The sequence below is a fragment of the Leptonychotes weddellii genome, chromosome 16 (genome assembly GCF_054177405.1).
Source record: "Leptonychotes weddellii isolate Sample4059 chromosome 16, ASM5417740v2, whole genome shotgun sequence".
Taxonomy (NCBI): domain Eukaryota; kingdom Metazoa; phylum Chordata; class Mammalia; order Carnivora; family Phocidae; genus Leptonychotes; species Leptonychotes weddellii.
This window is the reverse complement of record NC_138384.1, coordinates 31,702,955-31,721,766: the sequence shown is the minus strand read 5'-3', so window position 1 is coordinate 31,721,766 and position 18,812 is coordinate 31,702,955. Positions and strand designations below refer to the sequence as shown.

Genomic DNA, 18,812 nt, shown 5'->3' with positions numbered 1-18,812 from the left:
CTAATGTATGGGGATTAACATAAGAATAAAAAAAAAAAAAAAAGGTTACCCACCTCAGGCCAGGATCCCCCAGAAGCCAACTCTGAAATTTGAGTATAAGCAGTATATTAGGGCAGATTGAATGGTGGTCCCCCTAAAAGGTATGTTTGCACCCAAATCCCTGAGACCTGTGAATGTTACCTCATTTGAAAAAATGATCTTTGCAAGTGTAATTAAGGATCTTGAGATCATCCTGGATTAGATGGACCTAAATCCAATGACAAGTGTCCTTCCAAGAGACAGAGGAAGAGAAGACACAAAAGAGAAGAAGATGCGAAGGCAGAGGCAAAGATTGAAATGATGCAGCTACAAGCCAAGGAATGCCCAGGAATGCCAAGAGCCACCAGAAGCTGGGAGGGACAAGGAATGGACTGTCCTCTAGAGCATTCAGAGGGCACAAGGTCCTGTCTACACCTTTGGGACTTCCGACCTCCAAAACTGTGAGAGAATAAATTTCTCTGGTTTTAAGCCACTAAATTATGGTAATTGGTTACAGCAGCCCTAGGAAACTAATCCAGGAGGTGGACCCTAAAAGTACGAGCTGGGAGTATGAGCTGGGAGCAGTGGGGCACAGAAGAGACGGTAAGTCACAAGAGGTTTAGTTGTGGGCAACTGAAACTTGATCCCACTGGAAGCTCTGGGACACTGCATGGAACACACTTGAGTTGTCCTGAGGAAGCTGGGCTACATCTCCACTGACCCCCTTCAATCACTGCTGGGCCACTTCCAGCTGGGGGAACTCCCCACACCTGTAGGCTGCTCTGGGCTTGGACTGATCGCCTTCCTTTAGCAGCAGGATGCCAACTGACCTGCGCTGGAAGGTTGGTGCACCAACAGCACCTGTCTCAGTTGCAAGGTGGGCTAGTGGGCTCGAGGCAGGACCAGGTCTTCTTTCTCTAGGTGAGCAGTGACTGTGGGCCAGGCACTGCTGGGGGGGTACTGGTTTTCCAGGGCTGAATATGAAGAACAAAACCCCTGCTCTCATGAGGCTAATGTTCTAGTAGGCTGGCAGGAGAAGACAGGGGTAATTTCAAGAAATGGTGAGAATGCCAATAAAACAGGATGACGTGAAAGAGGGCCAGGTTTGGGGGTGGGGTTGCCTCAGTTAGGGAAGTTAAGGAACTGTGTGAGTGGAGGCATTTACAGTAAGAAGTCCATGAGGTAAATTCAAGGTTTGGGTAGCTCTGAGTAGCAGCAAGTGGCCTTAACAGGAAGGAGGCAGTGTGGCCCAAGCAGGTGAATGAGGGGAGGAGCGGTGTAGGTCCAGACCCTTTTCAGGGTTCCCTTGCTGCTTCCCGGCTCAACACATGCCCCTGGCTTTCCATTTCTCTTAGAGTAATGGCTCTTGACCTGGGTAATTATGCCCTTCAGGAGACATTTAGCAATGTCTAGGGATACTTTTGGTTGTCACAGCCTTGGAGGAGGGAGGTTCTACTAGGATTTCCTGGTTAGAGATTAAGGAGGCTAACATCCCACAACACATAGGATAGCCTCTCACAAAGAGGATCATCCAGCCCAAATGTCCAGAGTGCTTCAGTTGAGAACTGTTTCTTAGAATATAAGCAACTCCCCTGCCATGGGTGACAAAGCCCTGCAGAGTCTATCCCTGCCAATGCCTCAGACCTTATTTTCTACCAATCTGCTCAAACTATATGACCTTCTGAGTTCCTCAAATGCACCAAGCTCCTGCTTATCCCAAACCTTGCCCTGGCCCCCTCAGCCTGAAGCATTCTGCCTTCCATCTTCTCTGGTTCTTTGTCATTCATGTATCAGTTTGGAAGTCACCTCCTGGCAGAGGTCTCCTCTGACTATAGGATCTAATGTTGCTTCCCCACTGACAGTCACATTCCCTGTTTTATTATCTTCATAACACTTAAACAATTTCCAAAGTCTTCTCATTGATTTACTTGGGCACTTATTTATTCCATCCCATGTTATACCTCTTTTTATCCCATGGAGTATAAGCTCCATAAGGGCAGAGACCTGTCCAGCTTGTTCATTGCTGAATCCACAGCACCTCCCAGAGTTCCTGGCTCATGGTAGGTGCTCAGTGGCTATCTAGTCAGTGAATGAATGAACCCTGCCCTTGAGAAGGGCTTATACATGTTTTGTTAAATTCAAGGGTATCAGCCCCTCAAGGCTCCGGGCAGCCCTCCACAAGTTTAGAACTCCCCTGTCAGCACAGTGCTGGCCCCAGTAAGTGCTCATTCTCCTCCATGATGTTATATGATGTCACTTTACATTCACTTTCTGCTCTGTGGGACTTTACACATCTAGGGAGTCTCATCTGTTCTCAAGGGAAACTCTGTCATTTGGATTCTGTGTTCTCCAAAAAGGGCTAATGCTCAACAAAGCCACAAAGCCAGCTAGAGAAGTGTTCCCCTAGATCTCAGTGTGTTCAAATTCTCTAGCCTCACAGCAATGTTTGAAAATAATCTTATGGAAAGCTGATGATATCCCCAAAAAGCACAACCTCAGTTGAGGAAAGCTGTTTCTCTTGGACCAAGTACGGGAATCTATTCAATATCATCTGCTTTCTATCTTACTAGGCAACAACAAATAAAAACATCCATCAATGAGGAAAACTGCCTACCCAAGAAAAATTCATTTTTTCCCACTTAAGATAAAGACCTAAGAATATATTTTTGTTCCTTCCCCTTCCCAAAATGCCATTAAAATGATATCAGAGAGATTTTCAAAAAGGAATAGACCTTTAAGGGCAAGGGGGTTGGGAAGAGATATCTGAATGAAAGAGTCACAGATTTCTGGAAGATGGAAAAGGGAAGAAAAGCCTTTTGACAGAATGGAGGCAGAATGTCCTGCAGGGGCTTACAGAGCCTTCTATCTAGCAGAACTCAGACAGGCTCTGGGTGTGAGAAGGAGCCACAGAGAGACTGATTTGATTGGTAGTCTGTCTATAGACCAATCTATTCCCCTCCGCTCATCTTTCTCCCAACCAGAGGTAGCTGGACACTTTATCCCCTAGACAACACGCACACCAAGATTCACACTCAGATGGGTATCAGACCCAAATGACGTGGGTTCAAAGCATAGCTCTCACACATGACAGGTGTGTGATGTTGGACAAGTCTTTCTGAGCCTCAGTCTTCTCATCTATAAAATGAGGACTATGGCAGTACCTGTCTCATAGGGTTGTTATGGGAATAAATGAATTAATTTACATACAAGACTTACAACAGTACACAAAATGGCATGTGTTTCCTGATTATTATTATTATTCTCTATTACTATTATTTCTCTATTACTGTTACTTTTCAAAAGAAAAAACACCAAAGCAACCAAAATGAGAAGTCAGTATTATTTGTCATGGGCATCACGGTTGTCTCTCCAGCATTCTTTTCCTGCTCTCTATTGTGGGACAGCTGTGTGACTTGGGGGTCAGATGGGGTGTGACTCCTAAGCCAATCATCACAATTCTATTGGCCTAAGCCAATCATCACAACTCTATCCAGGCTCTAACTAATTCTGGGATGCCCAAATTAATCCAGTAAGAGTAAAGCTCAGGGCTTTTGCTCAGTGGCTAGGGTAGGAAAAGCTCTGTTTCTCCTTCCTTCCTGTTACAGCCCTCAGAGACTGTCAGTCACCATTGTATAACCATGAAGGAAGTCATCACAGAATAAGGACAAAGCCAGGGGCTATGATCCAACTGTTCCTGAAGCCCACATAACCGCCAGGCCTTTTAATGATGTAAGCCAGTAAGTTCTTTATTCTTTGAACCCATTTGAGTTGGATCTTCTATTATATCCATCCTCCTTGATATGCCCTATGCCAGAGCCTCCAGGCCAAGCCTAACCTTACATGAGGTGTTACCTGGATGATGTAAGACAAAGACAAGCCTTTGGATGAAGCACTAATTGAGGAGAAGCTCAGAGTCACCAACAAGGCCACAATGAAGGTAACAATGTTCATGAGGACGTCCATTCTTAGAGCAAACCACCTGAGAGCACAGTTAAAGTATAGGAGGTGGCTGGAGTTTTCATCATTTAGCATCTTAAACCTAAAATTAAAAGATCAGACAAAACAGGAGATCAGGTGCGCTTCCAAAACTTAGGGTTGGGGCTACTGGAAAATTAAGGCAAGGGCTAATGCACTCTACACAGGAATCCCTTACAAAGATAGGAAAATATCCATACTCTAAAATCTGCTGCCATAGGCATCTTTGATTTGCACATAATCCCATGTGACAGTATTGTGCTGAGTGGGTTCTTCCTCTTTCCCAGAATTGGCAACTAGAACTCACAGCTGAGAACAAAAGGTGCTCAGTATCTCATGCTCTACAATCAAAAGATCCCTATTTTGGAGTCAGCCACTCCCTACAAAGGCCTGGTGGAATTGATAGTTGGCCCCCTTGATCCATAAAAGGGGGGAGGGCTGGTTTGTGGAGGAGGTCGCCTTTAGGGAGAATCAATGTTTAGGACGGTAAAATAAGGGAAAGGAGGATGCTTGCTTCCCTCCTCAAATCAGAGAAAGAAGATTCATGGCAATTGCTTATAAAGCTGGGGGTCCCCTTTAGAAGAAAAAGCCGACATCTTGTACCCCTGCTGTGTATTCACTGAGCCAAAGAGGAGAAGGGCACAGGGTAGAGGGACAGAGCGATGACAACACCAAGGTTGAGGGCAAGACCCGCCCCTAGAGTTGCTCATTCCCCAGATGTGTGGAAGACAGATCCTGCCCATTCCTGCTGTTGCTACAGTTTGGGGGTGCAAAGAAGTGACTTTTGGTGCTGCAGTCTTAATGCAGTATTCTTCCGCATGAGGCAAAGAGGCCCTGCATCAAAGGAATGCAGTGTGAGACTGCCCAGGAAGAGCTCTCTGGAAGACCCAGGCAGGTCTTGCCCATCAGCAATGCCCAGCAGAGCTGCTAGGGATTTGGTCCTGTTGGAGCCCCCACCTTGCCACACCACATCACCACAATTGGCTGGACTAGCAGAAATGAGCAGCAGGAAGGAAAGAATGGCCCGAGGATGTGTCCTCCCCCACTCCATTCCCCTGCACCAGCTTCAGGGAACCAGGCTCAGAGAAAAGGGGGAGGATGTTTAAAAGAATAGATCAGGGGTTTCCCAGCGGCACACCTGCCCCCCATCCTGCACAGCTCATACACAAAGCACTGTGTTACTACTCCAAGCCTCTGGGTATGTTAGGGAGGGAATACAGTGGACCCTTGAACAACACAGGTTTGAACTGCATGGGTCTACCTATGCATGGATTTTTTTCAATAAATACAATGTGGTACTGTAAATGTATTTTCTCTTCCTTATGATTTTCTTAATAACACTTTCTTTAGCTTACTTTATTGTAAGATTACAGTATGTAATACATACAACCTATGAAATATGTTGTTAATTGACTGTTTATGTCATCAGGAAGGCTTCCAGTCAATAGTAGGTTATTAGTAGTTAAGTTTGGGGGAGTCAAAAGTTAGATGCAAATTTTCAACTGTGTGGGGGGTTGATGCTCCCAAACCTGCATGGTTCGAGGGTCAACTGTACATTCAAGATGGAAATTTTAACTGAGCTGAACCATTAACCACAAGAGACATCAGGTTCAACTGCCACTGAAGGTTCCCCTGATCTATTGGGAAAGGGGCTTCATCAGAACAACTGGTAGAAATTATTGTGAAAAAACGAAAACCTTTCAATGTTTAAACCCCTAAAGAGTTAAGATTCCTCCACTGGTACAATCACAATCATCCTCAGGCATTGCTGTTCCATCTTGTTCCAGAACTCCCCAAAAGACTGTCTGGAAGCATCTCTGACCAGCCGTGCTGAGGCCTGTAACACCCTCCCCCTTCTGTTTCCACCCTAACTTATTTTCCCCAGAGCTTAGTTAAAATATTCTTCCAAACACTATGGTGTTTCTATCCTTTAGCTTATAAAGCCTACAAATGCAGTTGACGGTTTAAGTGACTTAGAAGTCATGTGTGGTCCTATCTGTGTGGTTGGTTAGACTGCACAGGAACAAAAGAAACAGATTGGAATTTGACCTCAAGGCTCTGTTCAATCCTGTGGCATTTTTGTCTGGTGACAAAAGCAATACATGTCAGAAGCCCAAGCCCTCTGGAAAGTCCACGGCAGGAAAGAAAGTATTAAAAGAAGGGGACGAAGGACCCCATCAGTCATGTAGGACTCAGCTGTCCCATAGAATTTCCCTGAAAACCTTGGATGAGAATCTGCAGGAAGACAAAGCTTGTATCTGTTTTGTTTGTCCTGAGTAAGTCAATGAATGACTCCATGGACAGGAGCCTTTCCTCATGACCAGGACATGGGAAGGTCCATGTGTGATGCAGGACTCTTGACAGATGACATGCAGGTTAAACTAGGAACAGCAAAGCCACTGATTGAACTAAAGGCAAGCTGGCATGCCGAGTCTACACTGAAATCCTAGGTAGCGAAGTATGGGAAGAGAGAGAGAGAGAGAGAATTAGACCCAAACTTGGAGTGTGTGTTAGGTTTTTTTTTTTTTTAAGATTTTATTTATTGACACAGAGAGAGAGCACACAAGCAGGCAGAGCAGCAGGCAGAGGGAGAGAGAAAAGCAGGCTCCCCACTAAGTAGACAGCCCGATGTGGGGCTCAATCCAAGGACACTGAGATCATGACCTGAGCTGAAGGCAGGTGCCCCAAGCTTTAGGTTTTTAAGGTGGGAAAATATAGGGAAACAAACAAACAAACAGAACAAAATGGAACACCCAATGTGGCAGATACTGCTATGGATTCACCAAACTCCATTTTCTTTTCCTCCTATGGGCACAGCTGGACTCCATTTCCCAGCCTCCCTTGCAGTTTGGTGAGCCCATGTGAATGAAGTCTGGTCAATGAGTGTGCAGAAATGATGAGTATCTTCATTAGAGTTAACCCATAAAAATTTCCCATGAGGTTCTGCATCCATTCCTCACCTTATCTTTCAGTTAGACACAGAGGATCCTGGAGAAGACCCCCAAGGCCTTCAGGATGGAAAAGCCCCAGGTAGAACAACACCCTTTCCCCTGCCCTATGGACTCTCATTAAAATGTGACTCTAGGAAGAATAAACACATACTGTGTTAAGCCCCTAAAATTTGGAGGTCTTTGCTACCACAGTGAGCCTACATGGTTGATACAATTTATACTGTATTTTAGAAGTTTGGAGCTGGAAGACTCCAGAGAAATTTACTCATCTAGTCCCCACATTTTAAAAAGAAGGAAAGTGCTGTATCCATCAAGTAAAATATAATATGGCCTTTAAAATTTATTTTTATGAGAAATATGTTATAACATTTAAAAAATGCCATTTAAAAATAAAATGAGACAAACATGATTATGAGTACTTAAGAAATAGAAAAAATGAAAGACTGGAAGGAAATATATGAATATACTAATGGGATTTGGGTTGGGGACCTATGAGTGATTTTTTTCCTTCTTTTTCCTGCTTTCTCCTACTTTCCTGAATTGGACACATTTTGCTTCTAGTGCAAAAAATAAAACACGTAAATTCACATGCTGAGGTTGTCATTGAATGAGCTCACCACTTTTGGGGCCCCAGATACTAGGGAGAAAGTTCTAGTGCCTTAGACTGCTCCTTCTTGATTCTGCCAGCAATTCACAAACTGAGTCCCCAGCATCCCAGACTTCCTTGCTCAGAGCCAGAGAAGCCATTTATTCCTGTTACCTCCCATTCAGGGTCAGGGGTGAAGTGGGGAGCTCTGGAGCAGGGGCCCGGCACTGGACTCACTTGCTAATGCAGTCCTCCTTCTTGTCATAGGCGTGGATGATGCCCAGGCCCTGCATGGATGAAGTGATGTGGGAGAACCAAGGAGACCGGCTGATGTTCTCCACTTTCTTGAGTTCCTGGACTCCTCTATAGAAAATGCTGTGGGTAAATCAAGAGGGCCACAAAATGGGGTCTTGGAGGGCTCGCTCTTAGCACACACAGGTCCAACTATGCACTCAAGACAAAGTTTAAGTCAGATGGATGCCATATAACTAGGGAGAAGGGGTTGGCCCACCACTCTCCTCTAGGACAGGCCATCCTGGTTGTGGGACAGATGGGGTCTCAGAAATGTGTCTCCGACACAAATAAACATTTTTCCAAAGAAGACATCCAGATGGCTAACAGACACATGAAAAGATGCTCAACATCACTCATCATCAGGGAAATACAAATCAAAACTACAGTGAGATATCACCTCACACCTGTCAGAATGGCTAAAATTAACAACACAGGAAACAACAGATGTTGGCAAGGATGCAGAGAAAGGTGAACTCTCTTACACTGTTGGTGGGAATGCAAACTGGTGCAGCCATTCTGGAAAACAGTATGGAGGTACCTCAAAAAGTTCAAAATAGAACTACCCAGCAATTGCACTACTAGGCATTTACCCAAAAGATACAAAAATACTGATTCAAATGGATGCTTGCACTGTGATGTTTATAGCAGCATTATCAACAATAGCCAAATTATGGAAAGAGCCCAAATGTCCATCGACTGATGAATGGATAAAGAAAATGTGGTATACACACACACGCGTGCACACACACACACACACACACACTGGAATATTACTCAGCCATCAAGAAAGAATGAAATCTTGCCATTTGCAATGACATGGTTGGAGCTAGATTGTATTATGCTAAGTGAAGTCAGTCAGAGAAAAACAAATACCATATGATTCCACTTATATGTGGAATTTAATAAACAAAACAGATGAACGTGGGGGAAAATAAAAGAGAGAGAGGCAAACCATAAAACAGACTTAACTATAGAGAACAAACTGTGGGTTGATGGAGGGACATAGGTGGGGGAATGAGTTGAATGGGTGATGGGCATTAAGGAGGGCACTTGTGATGAGCACTGGCTGTTGTATGGAAGTGATGAATCACTAAATTCTACTCCTGAAACTATTATTACATTATATGTTAACTAACTGGAATTTAAACCTGAAACTACGAAGGAAGGAAGGAAGGAAGGAAGGAAGGAAGGAAGGAAGGAAAGAAAGAAGGAAGGGAGGGAGGGAGGGAGGGAGGGAGGAAGGGAGGAAGGGAGGAAGGGAGGGAGGAAGGGAGGAAGGAAGGAAGGAAGGGAGTCTCAGAAATGTGAGCCATTCCTTGCTGTGGTCTCAGTTTTGAGTGCTTCTTGTAGCATGAGTGTCTCCCTGCAGGAGATGTGATTCCAATCCTTGAAGACCAGAAATTTTCATACAATGCAGCTCCTAATACAAGCCAACCACTTTTTGGGACCCAACCAAAGAAAAAGTGATCTTTTCCAATTCTAGAGGAAAATTTGGTCCTCAACTGCCAATGCGTGGTCTTCTAAAGGCATTTTCAAAGGTAATTTGAATCATAGCCTCAGGAGCTGACTTTAGAACCAAACCCCTCCATAGGATGCAACTCCCCTGGGTGTTGAAGCTCCAGGACCCTGCTGAGCACCAGACTACTGCCCTCAGGCATGCACATTGGCAGGCTGGCCCATGACAGCGAATCAAATCTGCCCTCCAGACTCTCAGCTAAAACTACCTGGGGGAGAGGAAGGAAAACCTCATTAGCTCAGAGCTCAAGTGAGTTAGCTGGAAATATTTAGGTGATTCAGTCATAGCCAGCCATGGTCTGGCCTGTCTTTGTAGCAAGAAGGAGGGGTGCAGAGCAGAGAAAAACTTTTGCTAAGTAAATCAACAGTATAAACTGGAGAACAGACGGAAACAATGGTCGGTCAAACACAGGGATTACAAAAACAAGCACCAGGCCAAGGAGTCCATTTTAAGAAGTGGTATCCAAGACATCTTTATCTTTGCAAAGGACTTGGAGAAAGTATTTTATTGGGTCATCACAATAAACCCTTGAGGCTGGACAGTGAGGCCATGTGACCTTTCTTGGAGTCACCAGGGAGATAGTGGGAGACCAAAGAGAGAGCCCAGGGCACTGGTGCTAGTTCTCACAGTCACACCAGCTCCTACACAGAAGCCAAGGATACAGAGTCCACCTCTCCAGCCCCAGTGCATCCCTAGACCCTCCCTTCCCACTGTCTGTTGGCACCATCTGTGGACTTGACCCACAAACTACAAACATCCAAATGTAAGCCCACAGACTTGATTACCCAAACCGCTTCTCTTCCCATATCACCTGTATCTCTCTTCACGTCACTCCCTATCTTGGACCCATCCTTGGCCTCTCCCATCCCCCAACCCCAAAGACCATCTCAGAAATGGCTCCTAAATCCACCCCTCTTTTCTGTCCCCTACTGCTTCTGCCTGTCTCATCTCTCATTCAGACTCTACATTTCAAGGGTCTCTCATCCCATAGCCCTGGTCTTGATCTTTCTGTAGCTCCATCCATCCTCCACACTGGGGCCAAAGTGATATTTCTAAAACTCAGTTCTGAGTGTGGTGTCCCTGGATGAAAACAAACTTGCTTACAGGTGGAGGCAGGTCCAGGATTTGGGGCTGAATCCTTTACAATTTGGGGGACCCTCTTTGAGACCCTCAGTGTCCAGCCCAAAATTCGGCACATCTAGGAGCATAATAAACATATTGTTGAGTTTTATGAAAACTCAAAGTTTCTATAACATTGTACAGCTGACCCTTGAACAGTGCAAGGACAGGGGCGCCAATCCCCCATGCAGTTGGAAATCTGCATATAACTTTTGACTCCCTAAAAACTTAACTACTAGTAGCCTACTGTTGACTGGAAGCCTTATCAATAACATAAACATCGACTAACACATATTTTGTTATATGTATTAAATACTATATTCTTACAATAAAGTAAGCTAGAGAAAAGAAAGTCATTAAAAAAATCAAAAGGAAGAGAAAAACCATTTATAGTATGGTACTGTATTTATCAAAAAAAGAGTCCACATATCAGTGGACATGAGCAGTTCAAACTCATGTTGTTCAAGGGTCAACTGTATTCCATTTTTAATTTATAAGCCACTTAGAGTCCTATAGTCTCATTTGATCCTCACAATAACTCCCTGGTTCATGTGCCAGGTGTACATTTTAACGATTACCTTTAGGGATGAGCAAACAGGCTTGCCCTAAGGTCCTCCAGCTAGTTTTGCAGTAGGGCTGGGGGTCTGGTGCAAATTTCTCTGATTTCCAACCATCTGGCCTTACACAATACCGACCATGCTGCCCGCTGAGAGCTCCAGCTCACCCCAGCAACAGGGAAGAACTGGGTTCCTAGAGGGCTGGGGTCAATCCACCCTCCTGCTTCCCTCCAAGGTGGGTGAGGAAGTAGCAATGGGGCACAGCCTCAGCAGGACTCCCCAGTGCCTAGCTGCCTGAAGCTTTTCTCTAACCATATCAGCAGTTAGGGTGGGGGCTAGTTCCCAAAGCTCAGAGTGACTAAGGACTGGTCTTCTCTCTCTTCTCCAGCAACAGGATGGCAGAGAGAGCTCCGTGACTGAGGACACAACAGCAGACAGACAGCAACCATGGTTACTAGTTTCCTGGCCTAGGACCACTGACTTAACCTTCCCAATCACGCCCACCTCTCAGGGTTACTCTGAGGTTAAAATGCCAGATGTATGCAAAGCACTGAGCGTAGCACCTGGCATTTCATCGAGACTAAAAATCAATATGCTCCCACAGTCAGAGAAGACAGCAAGGATTCTGCATCACCTGATACTACCCCGTCATTGAGCAGAGTTAACCAAATACATAAAGGTTTCATGTGCTCCTTTTTAAATAGTGCATCGACCTACCGTAAAAGAATGAAGAAGCCAACAGCAAGGCCGGCCAGGACTAAAAGGACAGCAGGAAACACAGCAGCCAATATCACAAGAATAAACAGCACCATAAAAAATTGCTGCAGAAAGTTCTCTGCGTGAAATGGCAGCCTCACATCCAGCTCGTCCATATCCTTGGAAAAACGGTTCATTAGCCTGCCAGTGGGAGTTGTGTCAAAGAAGCTCATTGGGCTCTTTAGGATCTGTGGATAAAATCAGAGTCCAAAATGAGGTGTGTGTTTAGGAAACACCGACCACTATGCTGGGGCTGGGATACTTCGAGCAGCTTGAGCATTTTTCCAGGGCCTAACACTGTGTCCCAGGCCATCTTGGGAAAGTGAGGGTGCACCCCATTCTTATGCCCCCGGTGAATGAGAGTGTGGGAAAGATTCAGCCTGTGTGTGGAGCCCCAGGGAGAGCTCCCACAGGTCAGGCCTCCCTCCAAACCTGGGATGCAGCCCGGGGTGCCTTGGGAGGAAGGGGGTATTTTGTGCCCAGGGGCAATAAAAAGCTAAGTTCCCCTGTGTCTCTCTGCCTAGTGTGAGCCACACCTGTGGGCTCCGGCCAGGGCCCTGGCAATAAAATAAATCAATAAAATAAATCAATTCTGCCTACTGCAGCAGTGGAATGAGGAGGTGGCCAGAAGCACTTCTGGAGGCCATCTGTGGACTCAGGGCTCTTTGGAGCTGGAGATGGCCTGCTGGCCAGCACATGTCTGTTCCAGTGCAGTGCAGTGTCCTCAGGGAAACCTTCCTGACCACCTTCACCTCCACCCCCAGTCTAGCCTGAGGGCCCCTGACACATCCCCACAGTCCCCGGAGTTTGCCTTCACAGTCAACAGTAGATACTGTAAGCCCCTTGAGCATGTGTCTGTGCCCAGAGCCCAGCACAGTGCCTGGTGTGTCATAGGTGCTCAGTAAATGCTATTGACTCAACGACTGGAATTGCGTGCAGCCCCTGGGAGCGGTACCTTGTCAAACACGCGGTCGTGTAATGAAGAGGACGCCATCAGTGTGGTCTTGGTGAAGGTGAAACCTTTAATGACACTAAGGGTCAGCACAGACACCATGCTCCCTGCGTACACCCATGGGTACACGTGCTGCCCTGTGTCTGCCAGCGCTGTGCCCATCTCACACGCACTCTCGTTGCCCTGGGGCCCACAGGTCATCTTCGGAGAAAAACAAGAGAAGCACCAAGAATTGGTAAATTGTCAGGAAAGTGGGAATTGGCCAGAGGATCTTTCCGGAGAGAAGAAACAAAGGAGGTACATGATTGCGAAGAATGAACCAGGTAGTAAAATCAGGTCACTTCCCTTTGAGGACCTCTGCACTTTGCCTGGGTCCTCCTGCTGGGCTCCCTGCCGCCAAGGCACCTGACCTACGAGGCTCGAGGCTCGGCACAGTCAGTGGGCAAGCAAAGCAGACAAACCAGGCAGGCACAGGGCAGCCAGATAACTTCTGTCCCAGGAGCGAACTACGCATCAAAGATGAGAGGTGATGCTGGGCCAGGAAGATTACAGAAGCACAGGAAATCTGGATTCCGTGAGGCTGGCTGAAGAGCCCTCAGGCAGCCCATACAGGACAGGATATCAAGCCAACCCCACAGTCCCCTCCCTTTCCTTTTCTCAAGGAGCACCTTGGGGGGAACTGGTCCACTGCCCTGAAGTCCCTGGTAGGGGCGGAGGGAGCCTGGTGAACCTCAGGGCTCTGGGAAGATTCAAGAAGACCACATGCGGCTCCATCCTGCTGGGGGGAGAACACACATTTCTGCTAGCACTTCTGGGGAGAGGCCATCTCCTCCTCCTGAGAAATTGGCAGCTTCATTTTTCTCTGAGCCATGTGCTGAAAGTCAAGACTGCCTTTGGGGAGCAAACAAGCATCTTTCTTTTAAATGCCATTTTGCTGATTACAGCAATAGTGGAAATGTAAACCAGAGGTGACGGCTGATGGATGAATATCCATAAAAGCAAAAGCATCCCTGGGGAGCTAATTGATGAAAGGCCCAGCTTGAGGCTTCACTGTGCATCAAGTTGTGCCCACAGTGTCTGGGGGCAGGGCAAATGCCTGGGTCTGCCATTACTGCTGCTGCTCAATTAGCCAATGGCACTAGCCCACTGGGGAAGCACCACACCTAGGGGGAGGTTCCATCCTGACCAGAAACTTTGGGCTCTCCAGGGAAAGAGCTCTTAATGAGTCAGGGAGGATCTGGGAGAATATTCTAGAAATGGTGCTCTTCCTACACAGTGCAGAGCACCTACTGGCTTCTCCCCTTGGGAAAGCCCTCAGGAAGCTGTGCCAACTTCCAGGAGAGCTATGGTGACCTCTCCCCTGCCCACATCTCCCCAGTGCCTTCCCACTTTTGTTGTCATAGCAACAGAACTATACCAAAATGTCATCTTGCAGATGGGCCCACACCATTCCCAGGGGCTCCAGGAAAGCTTAGAAACCATTGGCCAAAAGCTGGGAGAGTTTTTATCAAGCTCCAGCAAGAGCAGAATTATCAGTCCTTTCCAGGAGGGGCCCTGGTCTAGAGGAGACCCTTGGGTGGCAGATACCTGGTGTCTCAGAAAGATACAGGGTAGCTCTGCAGCACAACCAGGAACTGAGTCTGGCTTTTGCATGTCTAGTTCCTGTAGAGGGACTTTGGAGGGCAGAGAGAGATGAAACCCTCTGACACCTGACAGTGTCAACAATAAGATGTCAGTTTCTGTTCAGAGGCAGGAAGATTAAAACCCATGCTAGGTTTCCCCGGCCCCTCCACGGCCATCCTCAGAGGTGCCTCACAATGGAGGCTTCAAGACTGACTCTATCCTACACAGGCATGACTCCACAGACATGCTGCATTTGGCTGGCACAATCACAGTCTTTTTAGTCAGTCCTTTAAAATCTGAAGGTGGCACATAAAAATCCAGATGCCCTGCCTGTCTTGCAAAACCAAAGGGAATTTCAGGAATTGAACTGTGCAGGCAACTGATCTCAACTTCATGGAAAGAGGCAGTGGGAGGTTCATTGTGTGGTGTTGGGTGCATTCATGCTCTGCATCAGCAACTGACTCATCATTTTCCAATGCCAAAGGGAAACTCACCTGTGAGCCCTTGTCTAGCCAGAGACCCAGCCACCAATTGCTGAAGGCAGAGCTGCCGATCATCAGGAGGAAGAGGGACACAGCGAACAGAGAGAGGAGGTACCCTACAAGAGGAGAGGAGGGGTCCAGGGGGTTACAGAGGAGGGGACTACAAGGCCCAGCCCTGATAGAAAATTCAAAGCCTGCAGGAAGAGGGCCCCCACCCCTGGGAACTGCCTTTCAGGCTACTGTCACAAGTCTGGGGGGTGTGACCCTGAACCCTGAAGGGGACATGTGTTCCACCTGGTTGGAAAATGGGTCCAAATTGCCAATATATTGAAAAAAACTACCAATATGCACCTTAATAGAAGCAACTCAGTGTTCTTCAAAAACAAACAAAAGCTCAGTCTTGCTGGGCAGAGACAGGGAATAAAACTGGAAGGTATTTTTGCATATCGAGATGGGGACCTTGCACTAAGGCAGGCCATGAGCAGACTGCTGCAGTGCTCAGTGAAAAGGCAGCGAGGTGCGGAAGAACCACGGCTGGTTCATGCTGCTGCTCACTCAGTTTCAATAGAGTCTGGCTGCTTTAATGGAGATAAAGGGTGATTCCATTTAAAAGGCTGTATTATCAGACTTCAGATGGAAAAAAAAATAAAAGCATTGATAAATAGCTCTAACATAAAAGGAGTAATTGTTAAGGAAATCATAAAACGTGAACCCAACAGTTTGAGAAAGGATTTTCTAATGCAAATTAAATCAAGAAACCCGTTGTTTTATATCGAACCTCCAGAAGCCTTAATGTACGTGTGATACGTTTTCCAGGTCACGGTTCCTTCCTGAGGGGATTCAGTCTGGACGAGCTGGTGCAGAGGAACTACGGAGACAGACACAAGTCCTGTGGCGCCTGCTGGCGGCGGGCGGGAGGGAGCCCAGTGGGTCAGACACACCCCTCTTGCATATCCACACCCCCAACGGGGGCAGTTTCCACCCTTCCTTCCATTGTCCTACACTTTGAAATTCCCAACACATTTTTGCTCATGTTATTTGATTTGATCCTTATCACAGCCCTGTAAGGCAGGGGGCTTTCAGTATTTCCAGAAATATTTATGAAGCAACTACTATGTGCTCAGCCCTGGGATACAGGGGTTGTTTGGGTCTAGTTCTCCAGAAGTAGTTCCTAAGAGGGGGGTATGAATGCACGCAGTTTATTCAGGAGCTGTAGGGCATGGGAAAGGGAACAACAGAAGGCATCTCATCAAGCCAGCGAGCCCTGTGGGCAACTGGAGCTTAATCCTATGTAGAGAAGTGTCGGAGCCAGTGTGGAACACCCACGTCACAGGTTTTCATCTGACCAGACGGATAGAGGATATTTCTACAAATCCCACTGGACCCTGGGTGAGGGCTCCTCCCTGTGGGGCTTAATTCCCCAGCCCTTCTAGCTTAACCTGAGGCTGGCAGCTTGCAGAGAGAGCCCCCCAGGCAAGAGAATACAGCTGGGAGTCCGGCTTCAGGCACTGAAGTGCTAAAGGCACCCACAGCAACTACTGAAGGGTGAACAAGAAGGAGGTGGCTCCTGTCTTCTCAGAGCTCATGCCTTGCAGAATAAACCCAGGGCATCCTCCTCAGTCAGCCGCTGCCTGGACTCCCGATCCCCTCCACGGGGCTGTTCCAAGTCCTCTCCACATTCCAAAGGGAAGGGAAAATGACTGTCAAGTTCTCATGGAAAGCACATCCAGAGGTTCAGGGATGCTGGGTCAAGCAGCTCCCAACAGTCAGAACTGAGTACTTGTCTCCTTCCTCTCCTTCACAGACAAGCATGAAAATGTCAGCTCCAAAGCAGAATCCTAAACCGTACATGGCTATTATAAACAGAGATAAATAGAGCTAGACCCAGGGGTCCCCCTGCGCGTGCGTGGGCTCTCTGCACCTTGCTCCAAGAGGAATAACCGTCACACCTCAAAGGTGCCATGAATAGAGCTACGATTATACCCTCTGCCTGGGAACCTTCGTGCTTCTTTGAAAGTGCTCAGCCTGACTTCCTCTCATTGTGTCTCTCTCTGGGCCTGCAAGATGAGGGAGATGCCTCAGTGGGTCGCCTGAGCCTAATGAAAGGCATCGTGGAGCACAAAGGGAACTAGTCAAATCCCACTGTAGCCCACCAGCCCAGCCAGGAGCGCTGATGATGCTCTTCAGCTTGCTGTGCTCTAGAAAATGCCCTGATGCCAGGCGTGGTGGGCACAGCCGCCTTTAACTGGCTCCCTTCCTATAGCTTTCAGAGCAGGTGATTTCACACGCTCAGTATCCCCTCCAGAGAAGTGGGGTGAGGAGAAAAAGAGGAGCAGGGTTTACTTTCTCCACAAGACCTCACATCCTAGGCAGCCTGGAGCTTTCCTAGGAAGGCATGGAAGAGATGGTGGGTACCTCACTTCAGCCTTGGCCGCCTCCAGAGCGATAAAAATATGTTGTCTTTCCAAACGTGCATGCATTTGTCACAAGCACCATTAATGGTGCCAAATTTCATCGATTCAAAGACTCACATTTTTTTTTTCTCACATTTTAACATCTCTGAAATCAGGATGTGCCTTCCATTCGGTAGTATGCCATATCATCTAATTGGCAGAGATTTTTCTTTCTAAGTGGTACATAAAACGATGGTGATCTTAAAATGGATGCTATCTTAAATTTGATGAAATACACTGAGGTTTGTTTTTTTTTTTTTTTTTCAGCTACACATTATTGAGGAATAGAGCTCTAACTTGGAAAGCCACCAATGGCACTTTGAGGAAAGAGACAGTGGATCTGGATCCCTGCCCTCTCCGTGCCCAGCCCCGGGGAAGGGCATAGAGTAGGTGCTCAACAAGTGTTGAACAGATATTGGGGTGGAAGGGAACAGTGTGTGGGGAGGAGAAGAGGGAGCTTGATGAGGCTGACCCACACCAGGCTTATCTTATCTCCCACATCTCTTCTCTCTGCCTTCCTGGAATTCCTTCCTGCCCTCAGCCTCAAAATCCTCCCCCTTCCCCACCTTCTCACCACAGTGCCCCCAGAAAATGTCTACATATCCTCGAAGGACTAGTCCCAAGGTTGCCACCTCTGTGAGGCCCTCCCTGACTTGTTAATGCCCACTCCAACTTCCCATTACCCTTATCCCAGTTTCCCAGGATTGTCCCCTTGAGTGTGTTGCCCACCTGACCATGAGATCCTGAGATCTCATATTTTTGTCTATGCAGACAAGTGTGGTGCCCAGCACATAGCAGAATGGTTAGTCCTCCCACCCAGTCTCTTCAGTGCTGCACATTGCTTTCTCAACGCTCCCCATAAAGAGTGTGACACATCTCTCTTGTGTGTGCTTTTGCCTCTAACCAATCTTTGTGCACTGCTTTGACCTCTCTAATAACAATAATAACAACTGTTGAGAGTTACTATACATCAGACACTGGACTAATCATTTTATGTGCAGTTTCTCATGTAATCTTTGCAAGAATTTATGAGGTTGGTTATTATCTCCCCATTTTATGGATTAAGAAACTAAGGTTCAGAGTGGACAAGTATCTTGTGCCAACTCATAAAACTAGTAAGTAGTTCAGCCAGAGTTTGGACTCAGGCAGTTGAATCCCAAGGCTCACATGACAGTAAGCTGTATTAATTCTAGCTGCCCCCAAAGGACTTACAATGTGCCTACATTTCTCTATCCAGAATGCTCAACAAATATTTAAGACTATATAACTGAGGGAACAAATAGCAAATACCTGTTATGTCTATAAATTCTGAATCCGTTTCAGGTTCTTTTCCTTCATCTTTCCCATCTCCTGGAGCCAGAGCTAGGGTGAGAAATAAAGAGAGATCTGTGTCCGCTCATGAGCCATGGGCAATAAGAGAGGAGTGGTTCAAACTCGATTGTACCAGCATCTTCATCTCTCTCAGCGGGGCTCTCCTTAAGGGCTTCCACCATTGCTGCATTGTAAATGTGTTCAGGATCCTGGAGACAA

General features: G+C 46.8%; 1 protein-coding gene across 1 annotated transcript in view; it reads right to left on the bottom strand.

Annotated features, from left to right (window-relative positions):
* LOC102744452 (ATP-binding cassette sub-family C member 12) overlaps positions 1-18,812 on the bottom strand; it is a 97,452-nt gene that overhangs the window by 8,924 nt on the left and 69,716 nt on the right. The window contains exons 31-38 of the mRNA XM_081807890.1: positions 18,727-18,802; positions 18,573-18,644; positions 15,608-15,697; positions 14,842-14,945; positions 12,728-12,925; positions 11,734-11,960; positions 7,768-7,905; positions 3,871-4,057 (exon numbers count right to left, since the gene is read on the bottom strand). Coding sequence (XP_081664016.1) covers positions 3,871-4,057; positions 7,768-7,905; positions 11,734-11,960; positions 12,728-12,925; positions 14,842-14,945; positions 15,608-15,697; positions 18,573-18,644; positions 18,727-18,802 — 1,092 coding nt within the window. The remainder of the gene's footprint in view (positions 1-3,870; positions 4,058-7,767; positions 7,906-11,733; positions 11,961-12,727; positions 12,926-14,841; positions 14,946-15,607; positions 15,698-18,572; positions 18,645-18,726; positions 18,803-18,812) is intronic.